General features: G+C 34.6%; 1 protein-coding gene across 4 annotated transcripts in view; it reads right to left on the reverse strand.

Annotated features, from left to right (window-relative positions):
• Positions 1–4,753: 4,753 nt before the first annotated feature.
• The window catches only part of LOC145686069 (apoptosis-resistant E3 ubiquitin protein ligase 1), a 411,433-nt gene continuing 399,920 nt past the window's right edge, over positions 4,754–16,266 (reverse strand). For all 4 annotated transcript variants that reach the window (XM_081758980.1, XM_081758979.1, XM_081758981.1 and 1 more), the window contains one exon: positions 4,754–7,685. In XM_081758980.1, the coding sequence (XP_081615106.1) occupies positions 7,583–7,685 (103 nt within the window). In that variant the 3' untranslated portion in view covers positions 4,754–7,582. The remainder of the gene's footprint in view (positions 7,686–16,266) is intronic.

A 16,266-nucleotide genomic window follows, 5' to 3' on the forward strand; every position in this document is an offset into this window, starting at 1 on the left:
TGGAATGGATGAGTCTAGCGATGTCCTCACTTTCGCTCTCAATCTAAGTGCAAGAACGCGGAACGGAGCAATCTGCCTTGCTCTTCACGGTTGGCTCAGACAGGTAAGGTTGCCTGAGCGGCTCTTCCAATGCGATTAAAACAGCTTCGATCATATTCCAGAAGACGATTGCTTTCTTAAGATGTCTACGACTTCTTATGTAACAATGTATATAAATGATATTCTTTGTTTATCCCCAACGTTGGATGAACACTTCGTTTACTTGGCACCTGTATTTCGTTTTTTTGAACAGAAAAATTGTTCATTAAATTTTCGAAAACCTTAATTTCTCGGTTAAGAAATAAAATTTCTAATAACTGTTAATATATATATATATATATATATCGTAAGACGGGGTTACTTTGCACAAAATATGAAAAGAGTTTCACAGACCTCTGTCGGCAAAACCATGAACAGTAAACAGGAAGTTTCAACTGCCACTGTAAGATAGAACATTTAACTGTATTTTGGCTATATTGTTGGCGGTTAACATCAGTTCTAATTACTGGGAGGGTCCGTTGTTGTAGAGGTATGGAAAGCAGTCACTGTAAAGGCCACCAAAATTTGAAAGATATCACGTACAAGAACTTCCGTCAAAGTTAAGTCAGTTTCGTAGAATACTACTGTATTTAATGTGACTTTGATGCAATAGTTGAAATTGAAATGTTTTAAAGTCATTAAAAAAGTAAAACTAGGAGAAGGCGGTTTCAGCCTCTACTCGGGGTTAGTTTGCACCAGTCCAAAACTACCGCTTAGATATGAAATTATTACTACTGGAACCTCCTGCATTCTAAATTTAGGCAAATTTCCTATTTAGGTAGATGCCGGAATGAATTTATTGTTGGAAAATAAATTATGAACAGTAGCGGATCCAGAAAAATAGTTTGAAAGGGGCTTCACTCACAAATGTTTCGTTTCTTTTAGAAATTTGGGGGCTTGCAGTTTATACGCATAGGAATGACTAACATTAGATTAAAAAAAAAAAAAAAAAAAAAAAAAAGACATGATGTAATTTGGGTGCACTTCAGCCTGAAAGTCCCAAACTCCATAAATCTTCCACTAATTACGGTTGGGATGATATTCTTGGACATAAGGAATAACCAAGGCAAATCAGTTCACGGCGATTTTTTTTTTTTTCCTGAGTTGGCATTTTTGTGGGACATATGCTAAACTATTAGAATGTGGTTCCTGTGCCGGTACGAGAAAATACATAATTTTCTTTACAAATATCAATAATTCAAACTAAATATTGATACCGGTACCATCATTCTAATATCAATATTTGTAGACTGCATGCCGTTTTGTGTAGAAAGTAAAAGTATAAATACTGAAGGCAGAGAAAACATTGCACAGAAACGTAATGTCCTTATGTTGAACATACTTTTTTTTTTGTATGTTGTGCAAAGTAACCCCAGCTATGGGGTTACTTTGCACCAATGTTTATATTTCAATGACTATGGTTATACTGAATGTTTACAAACGAACTTGCACTAAAGTTTTCCTTATATATCTACCTATTATGTGTTTAAAATGCAGTGTTCTAAATCATTTCGTTTGTAAGTTACATGCGATTTTCTTTAAAATTGCTTAAATCGTGTGCAAAGTAACGCCGTCTTACGGTATATATATATATATATATATAAACTGCTTTTAAGTTGAATATTTCTTTAGGTTTACGTCCCACGGTATGCCTTGTCAACTAAACGAGACGAATGATTAACGAAAATGAATAATCATAAAAGAATTAGAGAAATGAGAATGTGGAAAGAAACGGAAGAACTCTAAGAAAACCCACGGACACCATGTTATTCACCACAAAGTTACGTGGTCTGAAGTTAAACCAGGGACCCCTCATACCAGAAGTAAATGATCTACCACAGAACCATCCATCATGGTACCCCTTAACATACGTCTAGTTAAGAGACAAGATTTGGGGCTATCTTGTCTCGAAAAGCTGTCTTGAAAGTGCAGTCTCGTCTCGAAAAGTTTCTATTGGAAGAGCTCTGTCTCCTCTCGTATCTTGACACGAAAATTCTACTTCATCTTGTTTCGTGTGTCAACACAAAGTAGATTCTATATCAAACGAATCAATGCCACGTATTTCTTTTAAACGTTTGAAAAAAATTGAAACCATTTTTAAAATTTACATTATAATTAACTAAAATTATTTTCTCTGCTTTGTGTCATTTTATATGCATTAGCCGCAGTAGTAGAGCTACAATTTTAGTTTTCTTTGGAAAAACTATTTTCTCTCTAATATTTCTTAGGATCAAGTAATCGATTTCTCTTTTCATGACGTTACTAAAAACAAAACCGAACATTTTAGACATTCGAAATATACTTTTTGTGATATTTGCAATTTTCATTGTAGTTTCTGTTATTTAATATTTTCTGGCTTGCTAATTTATACAAAAACAAATTATATTATTCTGACAATCTGAATGAAATAAAAACAAAATGAAATCTAAGTTTTACGTCCCACGCTTATGCCGGCTAGGCTAAAGGAGACGATGGTGGTGAGAAATGAATGAAATGGTGGAATGAAGAAAGTGGGATGAAACGGGGAACTCCGAGAAATCTCACGCACACGATGTTTATCCACCATAAAGCTCACTTGGCGCGAGCTGGTATCGAACCAAGGACCCCATGCACCAGAGTTGAACGCTCTACCACTGAGCCACCGCGGCTCTCTATCTGAATGAGTCACGAGAGGCAATGTCATCCGCCTCTTTCTGATGAAACTGCTGCCAATGACATGAATCCTTCATTCCCAAATTACCTGTTTCCAGCACCTCCATGACATCTGTAGATGTAAAAAGATAATTTTCACATCTAATGCGAATTCTTTCTGACAGGAGACAAAACTTTTTCGTTTGAAAATTTTAAGAAATAAGTCTTCATTAAAAATACCGAACAGTTATTAACAAGGCATCTTGTCTTCCTCAGCGTCTTAGAAATGTGTGCTCATCATTTCTTGATGGAATATCATGTTGCACTATCAACGACACTGTACATATGAAGAAATTAGTTTCCCCATTTAGGCAATGTTCGAAATGGGGGGAAAAAAGTAGAAGCAGTATTGTATGTTTTATTACGATTTTTGCTTGACAGACCGGCTATCTAAATGCTGAAACACAGTGAGGATATGTTGCCTAAAAGATCGCATTTCCATTTACATAATAGCTCAAAACCATGGCAGAGCTTTTACATAGTTACAGGGGGACATGGAGAGGCTTTGCCTTTCGCTCTTAACTTTCTGAGAAAAGTAAAAAGTATCTGTGTTGTAGAGAATTATACATAAAAATGGTCAAAATCCGAATTTTTATATTAAAAATTTTTAAACAATTTCCCACGGGAAAGCTCTCGTACTCTCCACTTGATTGAGAGGGTTTCCAGACTCCCGAAGTTCCGCCCCCCTGCAAACAACCCCAATAGTCATGGTGAAAACACGGTATTTATATGCATTAAGGCAAGAAAACACAAACATAAAGAAACAATTGAATACGGCAGAACAAAATATACAACGCAAACTCCATATAATGGCTTCATCCCTGGAGGTTGAATGTTACTTTGGCTCTGTTTTATGCTGTTGACATCTACATTTGTATGTTTTTTTTTTTTTTTTTTTTTCAGTCAGGATTTCTCAAATCTTTCTGGCTTAAACTGTTCTACTGGAGAACTAACTAGTTTCAAAAAGAGTAAGTTGATTCCTTACAGCTGATAATAAATGTTCGTAATAAGCTACATCAATTTAATCTTCGTGGCACACTATAAAATAACCGAACACTTAAAAAACTACTTTTTTGAATGCATAAACTATATTTTTCCCCATAAATACGGATTCAGTTGCGTATTTCCTCATCATTGTAGGCACAAAAGAACTCCCGGCAATCTCATGACAATACTCTCCGATTTAAGTTTAAACGAGTCGTCTCAATGCACTAACTTTTATTTGGATTTGGCCCATGACTCATTCGTGTCAGGTGATCCATATCTGCAAGCAACACGAGTTCTTGCGTAGGAGTAACGAATTAATTTCTTTGTAGAGAGTGGCAGATCTAGCCCGGAGTCGGGGGGCCTAGGCCACCAGTTTTTTCGGCGTCAAAAATAGCTGAAACTGTTGTTTATATATTTTTGAAAGTTTACAGTAAACTTATAATATACCTATTATAGGCTTGGTTCTGGGTGTCCCCTCACCAAAGTTTTCACCTTCTAAATCCGCCATTGTTTGTAGACACCTCATTTTAAAAACAAAAGCTTGGGAAAAATAACAAAATGTCGGTGTTGCCAACTTAGAAATTATTTCTACATAAAAAAAAAAAAATCTTTGACGTGCAAAGCTATTCGTCAATGAATGTGATAAAAATGTATTATATTAGCATCCACTTTTCAGTGACGGTATGTCTTGATCACTGAAGAACCAGCGGTGGTATGTCTTCATCACTGAAAAACCAGAGACGGTATGGCATACCACCGCATACAGTCTCACTTCGACCATTGCATTTAGATCTTGAGGTTACAAAATTATCCTTCCTGATTTATCAAAATACTTTAGCTTTTCATACCTAGGTATATACACACGAAAACAAAATGTTTATTAAATGTGTTTACTAAAGTAGAATGATTCTTAAAGTGACTAAATTTGATTCAATGTATTTTCGAATAGGGCATAATTTTGATGCATATAGATACTACTAATAATATATATAGTATATATATCTCGGCTAAGATCGTTTTATTTCTACAAAACTGCTGGGCAGCACTTGTACAAAATACTATACAACAATTTTGTTAATTCACTTTAACATAATTGCTAGCACAAGTGACAATATTTGTGATAGCCAATGACAGAATGTTACATTTTTCTATCAGTAACCAAACATAAGGGCACCATGAGATGTTATACGTTGTTTCATAACTTGTTTGCAATAATTATGATTACATTCTTCATATACACAAAACATGGTTCTGCCAGCAGAATTTGTATTTTCTCCAAAAATAAAATAAATATTGTGATGGATACACATTTACATCAGCAATATACAACATCCTTCTTTCAAAATTTTCCCAATTATTTATTTATGTCTCCGTTAAAATATTACGTAAACATCAGTGGTTATTCCTTCTTTAGGTTATAGTACGTTAGTAAGTCTATTTATCAAGTTACGCATTCCACTTGTTGTTTTAAAAATATGACAAACGTGCACGAAAACTTATGCAAATAATAATAATAATAAAAAAATACTATCATTTTGAGTTAAATCAAAATAAGAATTATGCATTTCACTAAACTAATAAGGTAACATGTCAATACAGGACCATTATGCAGTAAAATAATAATTACAAGAAATGTGAACAAAATGGTGCTCAAATAATTAAGAGATTACAATTCAGCTTTACATGTAATTATTCAATAATAACTTGAACCTACTATACCCTTATCACGTTCTAAAAAATGAAACAATTGCATATATTGGAATTATTGCTAAAGTCAATTCTTCTCTATTTTTTCTCATTCTTTGTCTAAACCTGCCTAACAAACAACTTTGGTCAACGTTTTTTCCCATTCTGTTAAAACACGAAACCTTTACTGTTCTCTTTGCATAAATATTATATATTTATATTTATATTGTATATATATAACTATTTACAAGACTTCTTTTTTTTAATACAATTTCCAGCTGAAATATTTGCCATACTATGGTCCCAGCAGAAAAAAAAAAAAACACTATCACCCTGAGTACAAACCAATTCATTCAACATACTAATCAAGTTATTTTATTTTTTTTTCACTATCATAGAAACGAGTAATTCAAAAAGATTAGAGAAAGAATCCAATATTGGGTTAATTTTTAAAATATTTCTCAATTCTATTTAAATGTCAACACCAATGAAGTCTGAAAAAATCTCTACAAGACAAAAGTCTCAAGAAGCTGAAATTATTATTATTTTTAGAAATTCATACATAGATTATGAATTCTTACATTATAACTATTTTTTTCTGTATAATTTTATTACTAACTCTCAAATTGTATTCTATAAGACATGTACAAATGTACCGTTGTTTCTGAGCAGGTAAATAAATAAATAAATAAATAAATAAAAAAGTGAAAAATCAAAGCTCAGATATTTTTTTCAATACGAAGCAATGTATATGCTGTAGAAATAAACATCACCATTATCTTCTCGTAAAATTCTCGGTGGTATCATTCACATTTCAGGAACAATATATTGGATTTAGATTCATTATTATATAATTTAATAACATAAATAAAAGAACAAGTGTTGAATACTGCTCAATATCGCATATACTATTCGAAAATATTTGAAACTGCGTAGGAAGGTAGTAGTTCTAACAACAGTTACGTTACCTTGTAGCTAATGGAGAAAAACAATCGAGATTCTATCTCCATGACAAAAATAAGAAATATTCCTTATTCTACAGATGTTTTTAACTTGTTTATCAGTTGCTAGAAGTTGGTTGAAAAGTACAAGTTCTGATAAAAAATATTCACAAAACCTATGAGATCTTCATCCGTATGTTACGTATAGAAAGAGAAATTTACTACTGGGTTCTCCTAATTTCTTTTATTAAATTCTTTTGTTCATACAGTGGATCTTAAATACTGTATTCTTGATCTTTAGTAAGAAATTTTTTCATGCAAGTTTAAATTTCTAAAATACATTGTTGCATAGTACTTTATGGAAAGTAATATCATTAATTAAAACTAGTGTCAGTTTTGGATTAACTTTAGTAATTTCTTTCTGTTCTCGTTACTTAACAAGAACAAGAAAAAAGGAATGTAAATAAACACAGAAAACAGAGACAAACTAAACGTTTAACTAGTTCACATCGTTAATGTTGTTTTGGTAAGTGACAAAAATATAATGCATTTTTTCACCATACATTAAGACACACAAATAAAAAATATATCGTATATTACTGGACATTTGTGATTTAAATAAAGAAAATTTTATTGCTTCTCCGAGTTTCATAAGTAAATGTGAGACTTACATCAAAGAAACTGTTATCTAAAACAAATATTAAAAATAACTTAAAAACCATTACAGTTCCTCCGTCTTTTATCACATTTGCTTAAAAAAATAAATACAAGAGCTATAGTTAAGAAAAAATTATTTACATATTACAGTCCCCTATAGGGGTAGTATTAGTAAGGTACTGACTGATGTGCGGAAGAACCGAAATCACAACAATCTTTATGCACATTAATTGGTAACTTGCAGCAAATGACTTTAAAAGTCAAAATGCTGAATTATTCTGCGCATATTCCTGCTATGCATTTTTTCTTACTCTCTTTCTTTTCTTATTTTTTCGCCTGGATCCTGTCCAGACTCTCAAAAAGGGCACTAGATGCCTTCTTTGAAATTTACTGCAGAGATCTACCATCGTGCTTCGGACAGTGCACGTTACCCGGAGCCTGTCCAGGGCTTAAATAAACACTGAAGGAGCACGTTCTGCGTCCTGGAAGAAAATGTACTGCTGAGCATCTTATCTCGCCACAAATGAATCTCTTCATGTTCTTCAAATCATTCCGAAACCTTCTGTTCCTTCGTTGATAGCTAACAGTAGGGCCTTTTCAAATTGCTCATAACACTCATAGTCAGGCAAACATAGTTGGTTAAAGCTGAAAAATAATATTAATTAGAAGTTACATTATAACAGGTCATGAAGAAAATACATACAATCAGTTTTATAATGTTCACATATCACTTAAGAGATTGAAAACGAAGAGTTACAGTTGATCACGCTCAGTCTTGTTACGGCCATGTTCTATATTATAACAATATGAGAAATATGGGGGAACAACCACTAGAGTGTAAAAGGTGCTAAATGCGAAGGGGATGCGCAAAATGCGAGAAGCTCTTTAGAAGCGATAAGAGGCTTGAAACATGAAATGAAATTCGTAGTTCTAAATGGTATCTTTTGGTAGCGAACAGGGTACTTAATAAAAGGGGAAGATGTAGCAAGGAATGCAACTTAAAAGGAAACAGTCTCACCCTACATGTAGTATCTTCATTGTCCTCCTCTCTCTCTCTCTCGATGATGATGACAGAGAATTCTGGAATTGCGACGAAGCGTCTTCTTTCTCTGGACTCCACGCCGGAATAACTGGCCCAAGACCAAGATAGCTAATCACCACAATCCAACGATAAATGACCATGATCGAACTTTCTCAAGTGTATTTGTTTCGACTGTCTCTCTGACGTCATGAAGGAAGCAGCAAAGGTAGTGACACTCACTCGATGACATGCACATTCAATTCCCAAATTGACACAGCCAAAGTACACATGTCCACATATCGATGATACAACGTAAAGCAACTATATTTCTTACTAGGCTGCTAACGTCGTCAGGATCAGATAGACTAAAACCAGGAAGAGAGCGACTTAGAAGAGTCAAAGTACTTACTACTCAACAACAATACTTCCTTATTGTGTCAATGTCTACCACGTTGATGATCGGAGCGAGCATTGATCGATGTTGGTGCATGACACTGAGAGTCCATTAAAAACAAACCCATTGAGAAAGCATCTGATCTAAACAAAACTGAATTTCAGCTAACGCGTGTGAGACTGTTTGGTAGGCAAAAGGTAAAGGAAGTTACTACCAATGTTTATTACACATCGTTTACAAATACAAGGACTTCCTTGTAGTAGAGTAAACATAAGGTAATTAGTTATTTCCTTGTTGAAAATTTGTCGTCAGCTGGTGATGTCGATAGTAGGTGTGAATGACATCTAATAGGCGATGAACTTCTTCCCAGCAATAGATGTTCCGCTTGTAATGAATGGATGGCAAGTTCCCACTTCCAATAAAGAATACGGTCCTTGAGCCATGCAACAATATTCTATTTACAAAAGTGTACCACACCATGATATTATTTCACCCAAAGATAAACTGGTTTAAACAAAGAATAATAACTATTTATTGTTTTAATCCACCTCCCTTTCCCCGACTGCAGATATGCAATTTACATTTGAAGGAGATGACACTAACTCTTTTGCTTAATCATTGTCTAACGTCGTCTGAAATAATTCAAGTTATATTTCGAGGTAGAAGTCTCCTTGAACATAAACAAAACTATTATTTTCCTTTTGAAGTCCCGATCAGCGAGTGCTTAGTATATGTGTTCCCTATATCCGGTTTCGATCCCCGGTAAGGTTATGTATGACGTGGATGTTTACTCAAGTGTTTTTGAGTGCATATCCCATGTAACTTCGGCATTAAACTGAAATTAACTATTTTCTTCGAACACGTTGGTTTGTTCACTATCCTAAACACCTTTAATAACGCTATTGCGATAATTTCCTCTGACTTAATAAAGCAGATAGTCATTAAAACATAACTTTATTGTATACGTAATGTAAAGTGAATGTGCGCGGGAAGTAAATATGTAGACATTATAATTTTGTTGGAAGCTATTCTTCATTTTTCGAACATCTTCAATTAACTTTTTAAACGAGATTCACAAAATTAGTCAAACTAGAGGGATACACATGGAATTCTATTTCAGTTCAGGTAGGATCATACCACAAATACTACAAATACTTTTAAGTTGAGACTGATATAAATAAATTTAGATTTTAATTATCTTTTGGAAATTAACCTTCTGTCTATTTAACTAAAGACCACCATGGAGAGCACACAATTACGTGTGACTTTTTCTTACGATTTCAAACTGGGATAGTCTGCACAGCAAGCTACAAAAATACATTAATAGTGTATCTGGGCCAGGAATAGCGAATGAACGCATCACTAGCCGTTGCTTTCTCAAATTTCGTTCCAGTAGCACAGCATTGCAAAATGAGCCAGTGGACACCGACTAACATTATGTTCGGATGAGATCCTGAAGAACACCGTGGAAGCAGCCTCTCAGAAAAGTGTTAGTGCCACTATATACGAATTAGGCATACACCATGTATTCCACAGCAGTGTCGTTTAGCGACTCCGTGCAATCGGTCAGGTGAAGAAGCTGGACCCATGGATGCCACATGAGTTGATACCAGCCAATAAGAATCGCCATATGAAGATGTACAATACTCTGAGTGTAAGGAATATCTGGAAAAGCTTTCAGCATCGGATCGTCACTTTTGATGAAAAATGGATCTATGACGATCATAAACGGTCACGACAATGGTTGGATCGTGATGAGCGTCCAGAACAAATTCCTAAACCTTTCTCTATCCACAGAAGGTGTTGGTGGTCTATGGAGAGAGTGATCCACCACAATAAATGCAGATCGTTCCATCGCTGAACACCGTGAAATGAAATGCAATCTTGTTCGCAAGTATCCAGCAAAGGTCAACATTAATGGTGTTCTCGTGTTGGATGACAATGTTCGCCCACATGACGCGTAAAAGACGGTGCGGTATGAAACTCTTCCTCACCCACCGTATTTCCCCGGTATCTCTCCCACTGGTTACCCCCGCTCCCCCCTCTACCGGCATCTCGAGAACTTCTTGGAAGGGAAGACCTTTCTTGATGAACATGCAGGGCAAGTTGCGGTTGAGGACTTCTTTGCTCGCAGACTTCAAACTTCTTTTGCCACGGAATCCAATCCTTGGCTGAGCGATACCAAAAGTGTGTGGTTGCAGACGGCAGCTATATTGATTAACCAGGTTGTACTTTTAATTTATTTTGCCTTTGAAAATAACGCCCCTGAAAGTGGACAACCATTCGCAACCACCTAATATAACGGAAGAAGGTAAGTACGTTTAAGAGATGTACAAAACCTAATATAGCGTATAATTGAGGGAGAACATTGCCAATTAAGGCTATATTTATATTTTATTCTATTTAAGTCAAATATTATTCAAGATACTAACTTTCTACTATTATTAATACTTAATTTATCGTATTCTAAATGGGGTAAAATTGGTTATTGTCAAATCGGATTTCGATTCGGTGGAGTTCTAATCTATTATAGGTAATCAATGGGGTCTTTAAATATTAAGATGAACGTAGGCATCTTATATACAGAAATGAAGAAACTAGTGATATTTTAGGCAGCAGGTTAGCAGAAGGGGCCCCATTACTTACATCATAGGAGTCTATACAACACGAAGCACTGTTCCTATATGTAGGTTTTATTTTATTTATTACTTTTCCTATATTTTGGAAATGTATACCCAATTGTTTCCTTTAATTTTTGGGGCTCCCAAGAGAGTGGGGTCTTTAGCTCATACGTGGGGCACTAGTTATTTTACGGGATTTTATTGAACTGCGAGTCATCTCATATATATACTTGTATATATACGGTGGACCATTTCTCTTTATACTTCTTTGTAACTTTTAAACTAAAGGACAAACAACACTGAAATTTTATACCATGCAAAAATCGGTAGAGGACATTTTTTTTGGTATACCCTTTATTACCACAAGATTAACAATGTTGTCTACCCAACATAAAGATGTATTTTGTCAAATCGTACTACATCAGATTGTTACATATTTCAAATCTACATATAAAATGAAAGCTTACAATATCGCAATTGTTATTCAGTGTTCCAAAGGACGCTACAGAATCACAAACATTAAAAATAAATAAATAAAAGTTGTAGAACAATATAACACAAGCGAGATAGACAGGCTAATATACATCCAAAATACTTGAAAGTCTAATACTATGCATATTAACAACTAGAAAAAAAGTTGCAGGGAATTGAAAATTTGACTTTTTTCAAAGGACTTTAATTTGAAAACGTGTTTAGATAACTATCACATCCAATTACGTACGTGATTTTCAATGGACAAAGATTTTGATGCCATTTAAGCAAATCGATATCTCAAATCATTCACGAGATATGAAAAAAAAAATTGTAAAACACAGCTACAAAATCGAGAAATATATACACAACTGTTTTTTCATCTAGTTATCTTTCTCTATTGCCAAGAATATAACAAGTTTTTTTTTTTTTTTTTTTTTTTGAAACTTAAGGGTATGTTGGACTTCTCTCTAGCTAAAGAAAACTAGATATATACACATGTACTAATGTATCATGCCAACTTTTGTTAATGGGTGGCGTAAATACATACATCTAAAACCTGTATAAAAATACTTTGGGGCCAAATGATCGTATGTTATGTATAGAGACCGGATGTTTAGGCACTAAAAACCTGAAAAATAGGCAGGCAAATAGGCACTTAAAATGTAAAAAATAGGCAGTAAAATAGGCACTAAAATGTTTTCGATATACGTAATGGAGATAAATAGTCAATACGATTAAAAAATAGATTCAAGTCACAGATAATGTTCAATCAATATAGAAACATATCTGTTTGTTAATGTCTTCTTTTACTTTACGGTATATACAGTATATTGTATTGTACCATGTGTTTGTCGTTTGTGTTTACAAATACCTAATATATATATATATATGTGTGTGTGTGTGTTATTGATATTATATAAGTTATATATCTTCCTAATGAAGGCTTATTTTGAAGAAAATGCATAGAATAGGCAATATTAGGCACTAAAACAATTATTTAGGCAGTAACGGAGGAAATAGGCATAATAGGCAAAATAAAATGGGCTTAAATCGTAACTATAACCCCCCCATATAAACTTTAAAACGTTATTTTTGATTAGATCTTTAATATTCAAGAATAGGCATTTTGCCTAACATCCGGTCTCTAGTTATGTAGTATGAAGTATACGAGGAGCAATCAAAAAGTCTCCGGAATGTTGTTCTAGTTCTAACATTTGTGATGGAATCACAATGATATTTGTACAGTGCAGTCCTTAGGTTGCCCAGTTATGAATTTGACAAGTACTAACACGTCATAATAAGCTGTATACGAGTATTGCAGCTGAACGAAGGAGTATGTGGAGTGCAATTTCACAGATCGTGCAACGCACAAACATCAAGTTCACGTGTAAATTGGAGAAAATCTACTTCAGAGACTTTGATAGCTTTAAAAACAGTTTAGCACCATCGTATGTTTGGATCTTCCCAAAGCTAAAAGTGGGCCTTTTCCGTTTCGTCAACGCAGAAGAAATCAAAACCAACGCGATGCCTGTACCAAGAGAGGACTTTCGTTGGTGTTTCTCTTAATCGAAGGAACGATGGAACAAGTGTGTGTGTGTGTTCCGAAGGTGCCAACTTTGAAGGCGATTAAGTAAACGTGTACTTATATTGTGTTAATAAAGAGCTACAACAGAATTCTGGGAACATTTCTGACTACTCCTTGTACTACATACATAAGAAGGCCCGATTCTTTGCGTCAATAAAATAATTAACTGAACATTTACTAGATTTATAACGACGTTCGATAGTATTAATTACACACAAAAATAGAATGATAAGCCTCCCACATTGCCAGATAACTACAACACTTAGTAGATTGAAACTTTACATTAGCCCTAGCATACAGGAACATCAATCTGAGCCATTGTTCGGAAAATAAATAAATCTATTTCTTTCGAAATCCTTCTCACGAATTTTATGATGATTTGTTCCTTGATCGTCAACTATTACGTTTAGAAACACAAAGTAATAAGCATCGTCGTTTACCTTCTTACGCATAAAATAAAATATGTATTGTCTGTATTGCCTTTCACAATTTATGTTAGATAAAGTTTTCCTTTCTGTCACATTCAGTAGTGAATTTCACGAGAAAATCCTTCTCTTTCAGCATTTCTATTTCACGGTTCTGGAATGTAGTACTTCAGTTTCCATCACTCATCATCATCATCATCTGATGTCGATAACGGATCAGAGTCTCCACCATCTCTTACATTTCGCCCTGATTCAATTTGTAACCTTTCCCCATGCTTGCGGACTTCAGGTTACTGTGAGCCATACGCAAGTGCAGCTTCCAGATGGCCTATACGCATTGTCTCGGCTGAAATGACTAAATGACTAGTGCTTCCAGCAGGTATCCTTCTCAAAAGAGCTTCACTATTTAGCGAAAATATTTCAGAAACTCAGATTCCAGGGCTTCCACTCTCGAGGAATTGTTCTTCATGCTTGTTTCATAGCTTTTAAGTGTCATGGCCTTGTCAAATACATCGATACAACACCAAAAGCAAAGTTATTTAATTCGCACTTCTTAGTAACTTTTGCTGAGCAATGGTCTGTTAAATTGTTTCATATAATACGAGGTATATTCAGAAAGTAAGTTCCGATGAAATTTAAAATGAAAAATGAACGACAGATAAAAATTATTTTTTTCTTTTACTGTGGAGTTATTGATATATAACCTACTTTTCAACATAAGCACTATATTTTTGAGGCATTTGTCGCAACACGGCACCAAGTTTTGTATATCTGTGTATCTATGAATATATTTGTGAATTTGTATATTTGTGTATCTATGAATTCTGCCGTCAAGGACTGGAACCAGGATGCTACAACTGCCTGCAACTTAGCTGTCTTGTCGAAACGTTGTCCGGTTAGAAACTGCTTCAGGTGGAGGAACAGATGGAAGTCGCTGAGCGTGAGGTCAGCAACGTAGGATGAGGTCACGCACGACGTCCATATTGCGTTCCCGGTAACGATGCGACTGAGGAAATCGTCACCTTCCCACTTGTAACGCAAAAGGAAGGTCAAAGCGAACGCTAGGAGTTTCTTCCATGGCTCCGCTGTCATACAGCAGAGAACGGGAGACTTGTAGAAACTGACAAATAATTTGTACATAGTGAACCACTGGTTCTGCAGAATTCTTTGCTGCACACTGTCCACTACTTCAGGTGTAACTACACACGATAGGCCACTATAGTGTTCATGCGCATTGGTATGAATTGTATGTACACTTTTCTGATCACACCTTCACTCATGACATCCAAACTTTCACACAACTGCCGTTGGATCTCTGACGCCACAACTTCTTAGCGAGAAGAAGCCTGATTACCGAGTGTACTTCGCAATGTGTGCAACCATGTTTAGCGCACAATAGTTCCCTAACCACTGACTTTACAACTATGCTCGCGCCAAGTTATGGCTATATGTTCCTTCTCCACTCCTGCGCAAGCGCGTCCCTCTCTTATTGCTCGTGCCATCTTCGGGCACTTCCTGGATGCGCCTGTAGATTTACAGCCCTGAAGTTTCTTTCCGTATGACAAATGAATTATCAGTAACCAATGTTCAAATGATTTCTTGTCTCATCTTGCTACAACTATATCTAGCACCAAACATACCTCCCTCAATCCATCATCTTGTAAAAGAAAGTTAATAATGTAATGTAATCAATAATTGAGTCAATTGATCGTCAATCTGATCGTCAATTAAGTTCTGCCAAGTAGTACCAAAAATTGTATATGATCTCGAGGATTTTGAACAATTAATTCTTAAACAACGTCGTTCTCTTAAACAGGTAACACGGTTGCAAGGTATTTTTCTGCAGTTTTGAAATATGTTTCTAATGGGTTTTTAGCTGAAGAATTCAAAAATGAAATCAGAAATTGTTTAAAAAACTTTTTGTTGGTTTATAGTTCTATGAATATTAATTAGGTCCTTGTTAAACTGCATATTATACGTTTAAAAATGTTATTTTCCTTAAAACATTACAGATGTAACATATCTCAGCATAATAATACACGTATTATTCTACACATTAAAGTACAGGAAGTTGCAAATGTTATATATATATACTACGACCAACTTCGCTGTAATCGGAAAGATGGGAAATTGTCGTTACAGAAGAGATGTTGGAAACATATTGTTATCAATGATATGTTTAACAGTTTACAAAAAAAAATAACAAATAAAAAATAAATAAAAAATAAAAAATAAATAAAATTTTTAGTTTATATTTTATTGTGTATGATGGGAATATTCCGAATCGGTGGATAGATGAATATACATAGTACACAAAATTTGATGTCACCATGGAAACAGTGGATAATTCCAACATTTTGTTACAGAATCGTAATAAAGCATGCAAAATTTAAACACAAACAAAACTATTTGCTGAGCAAAACAATATATTCACATAAAAAACTACAATATGTGAATATATTGTTTTGCTCAGCAAATAGTTTTGTTTGTGTTTAAGTATATACAAAGCAAAGCTTCTACTTATGGAATATATTGCATGCAAAATTGTTTATACAAGTCTTAACGTTGTATTAATCCATTGATTTCTTTCCATTTCGGATTGTTTGGGATGAGAGTATTCATGCAAAGAGCCTTTCCACTGCTGTGCTGCTGTAAATCGGATACATATAGGAAAATATCGAAACACCGTGCCTGTCTCAATAAAGT

This window comes from Thermobia domestica, chromosome 5 (assembly GCF_964235325.1).
Source record: "Thermobia domestica chromosome 5, izTheDome1.hap1.1, whole genome shotgun sequence".
Classification (NCBI taxonomy): Eukaryota; Metazoa; Arthropoda; class Insecta; order Zygentoma; family Lepismatidae; genus Thermobia; species Thermobia domestica.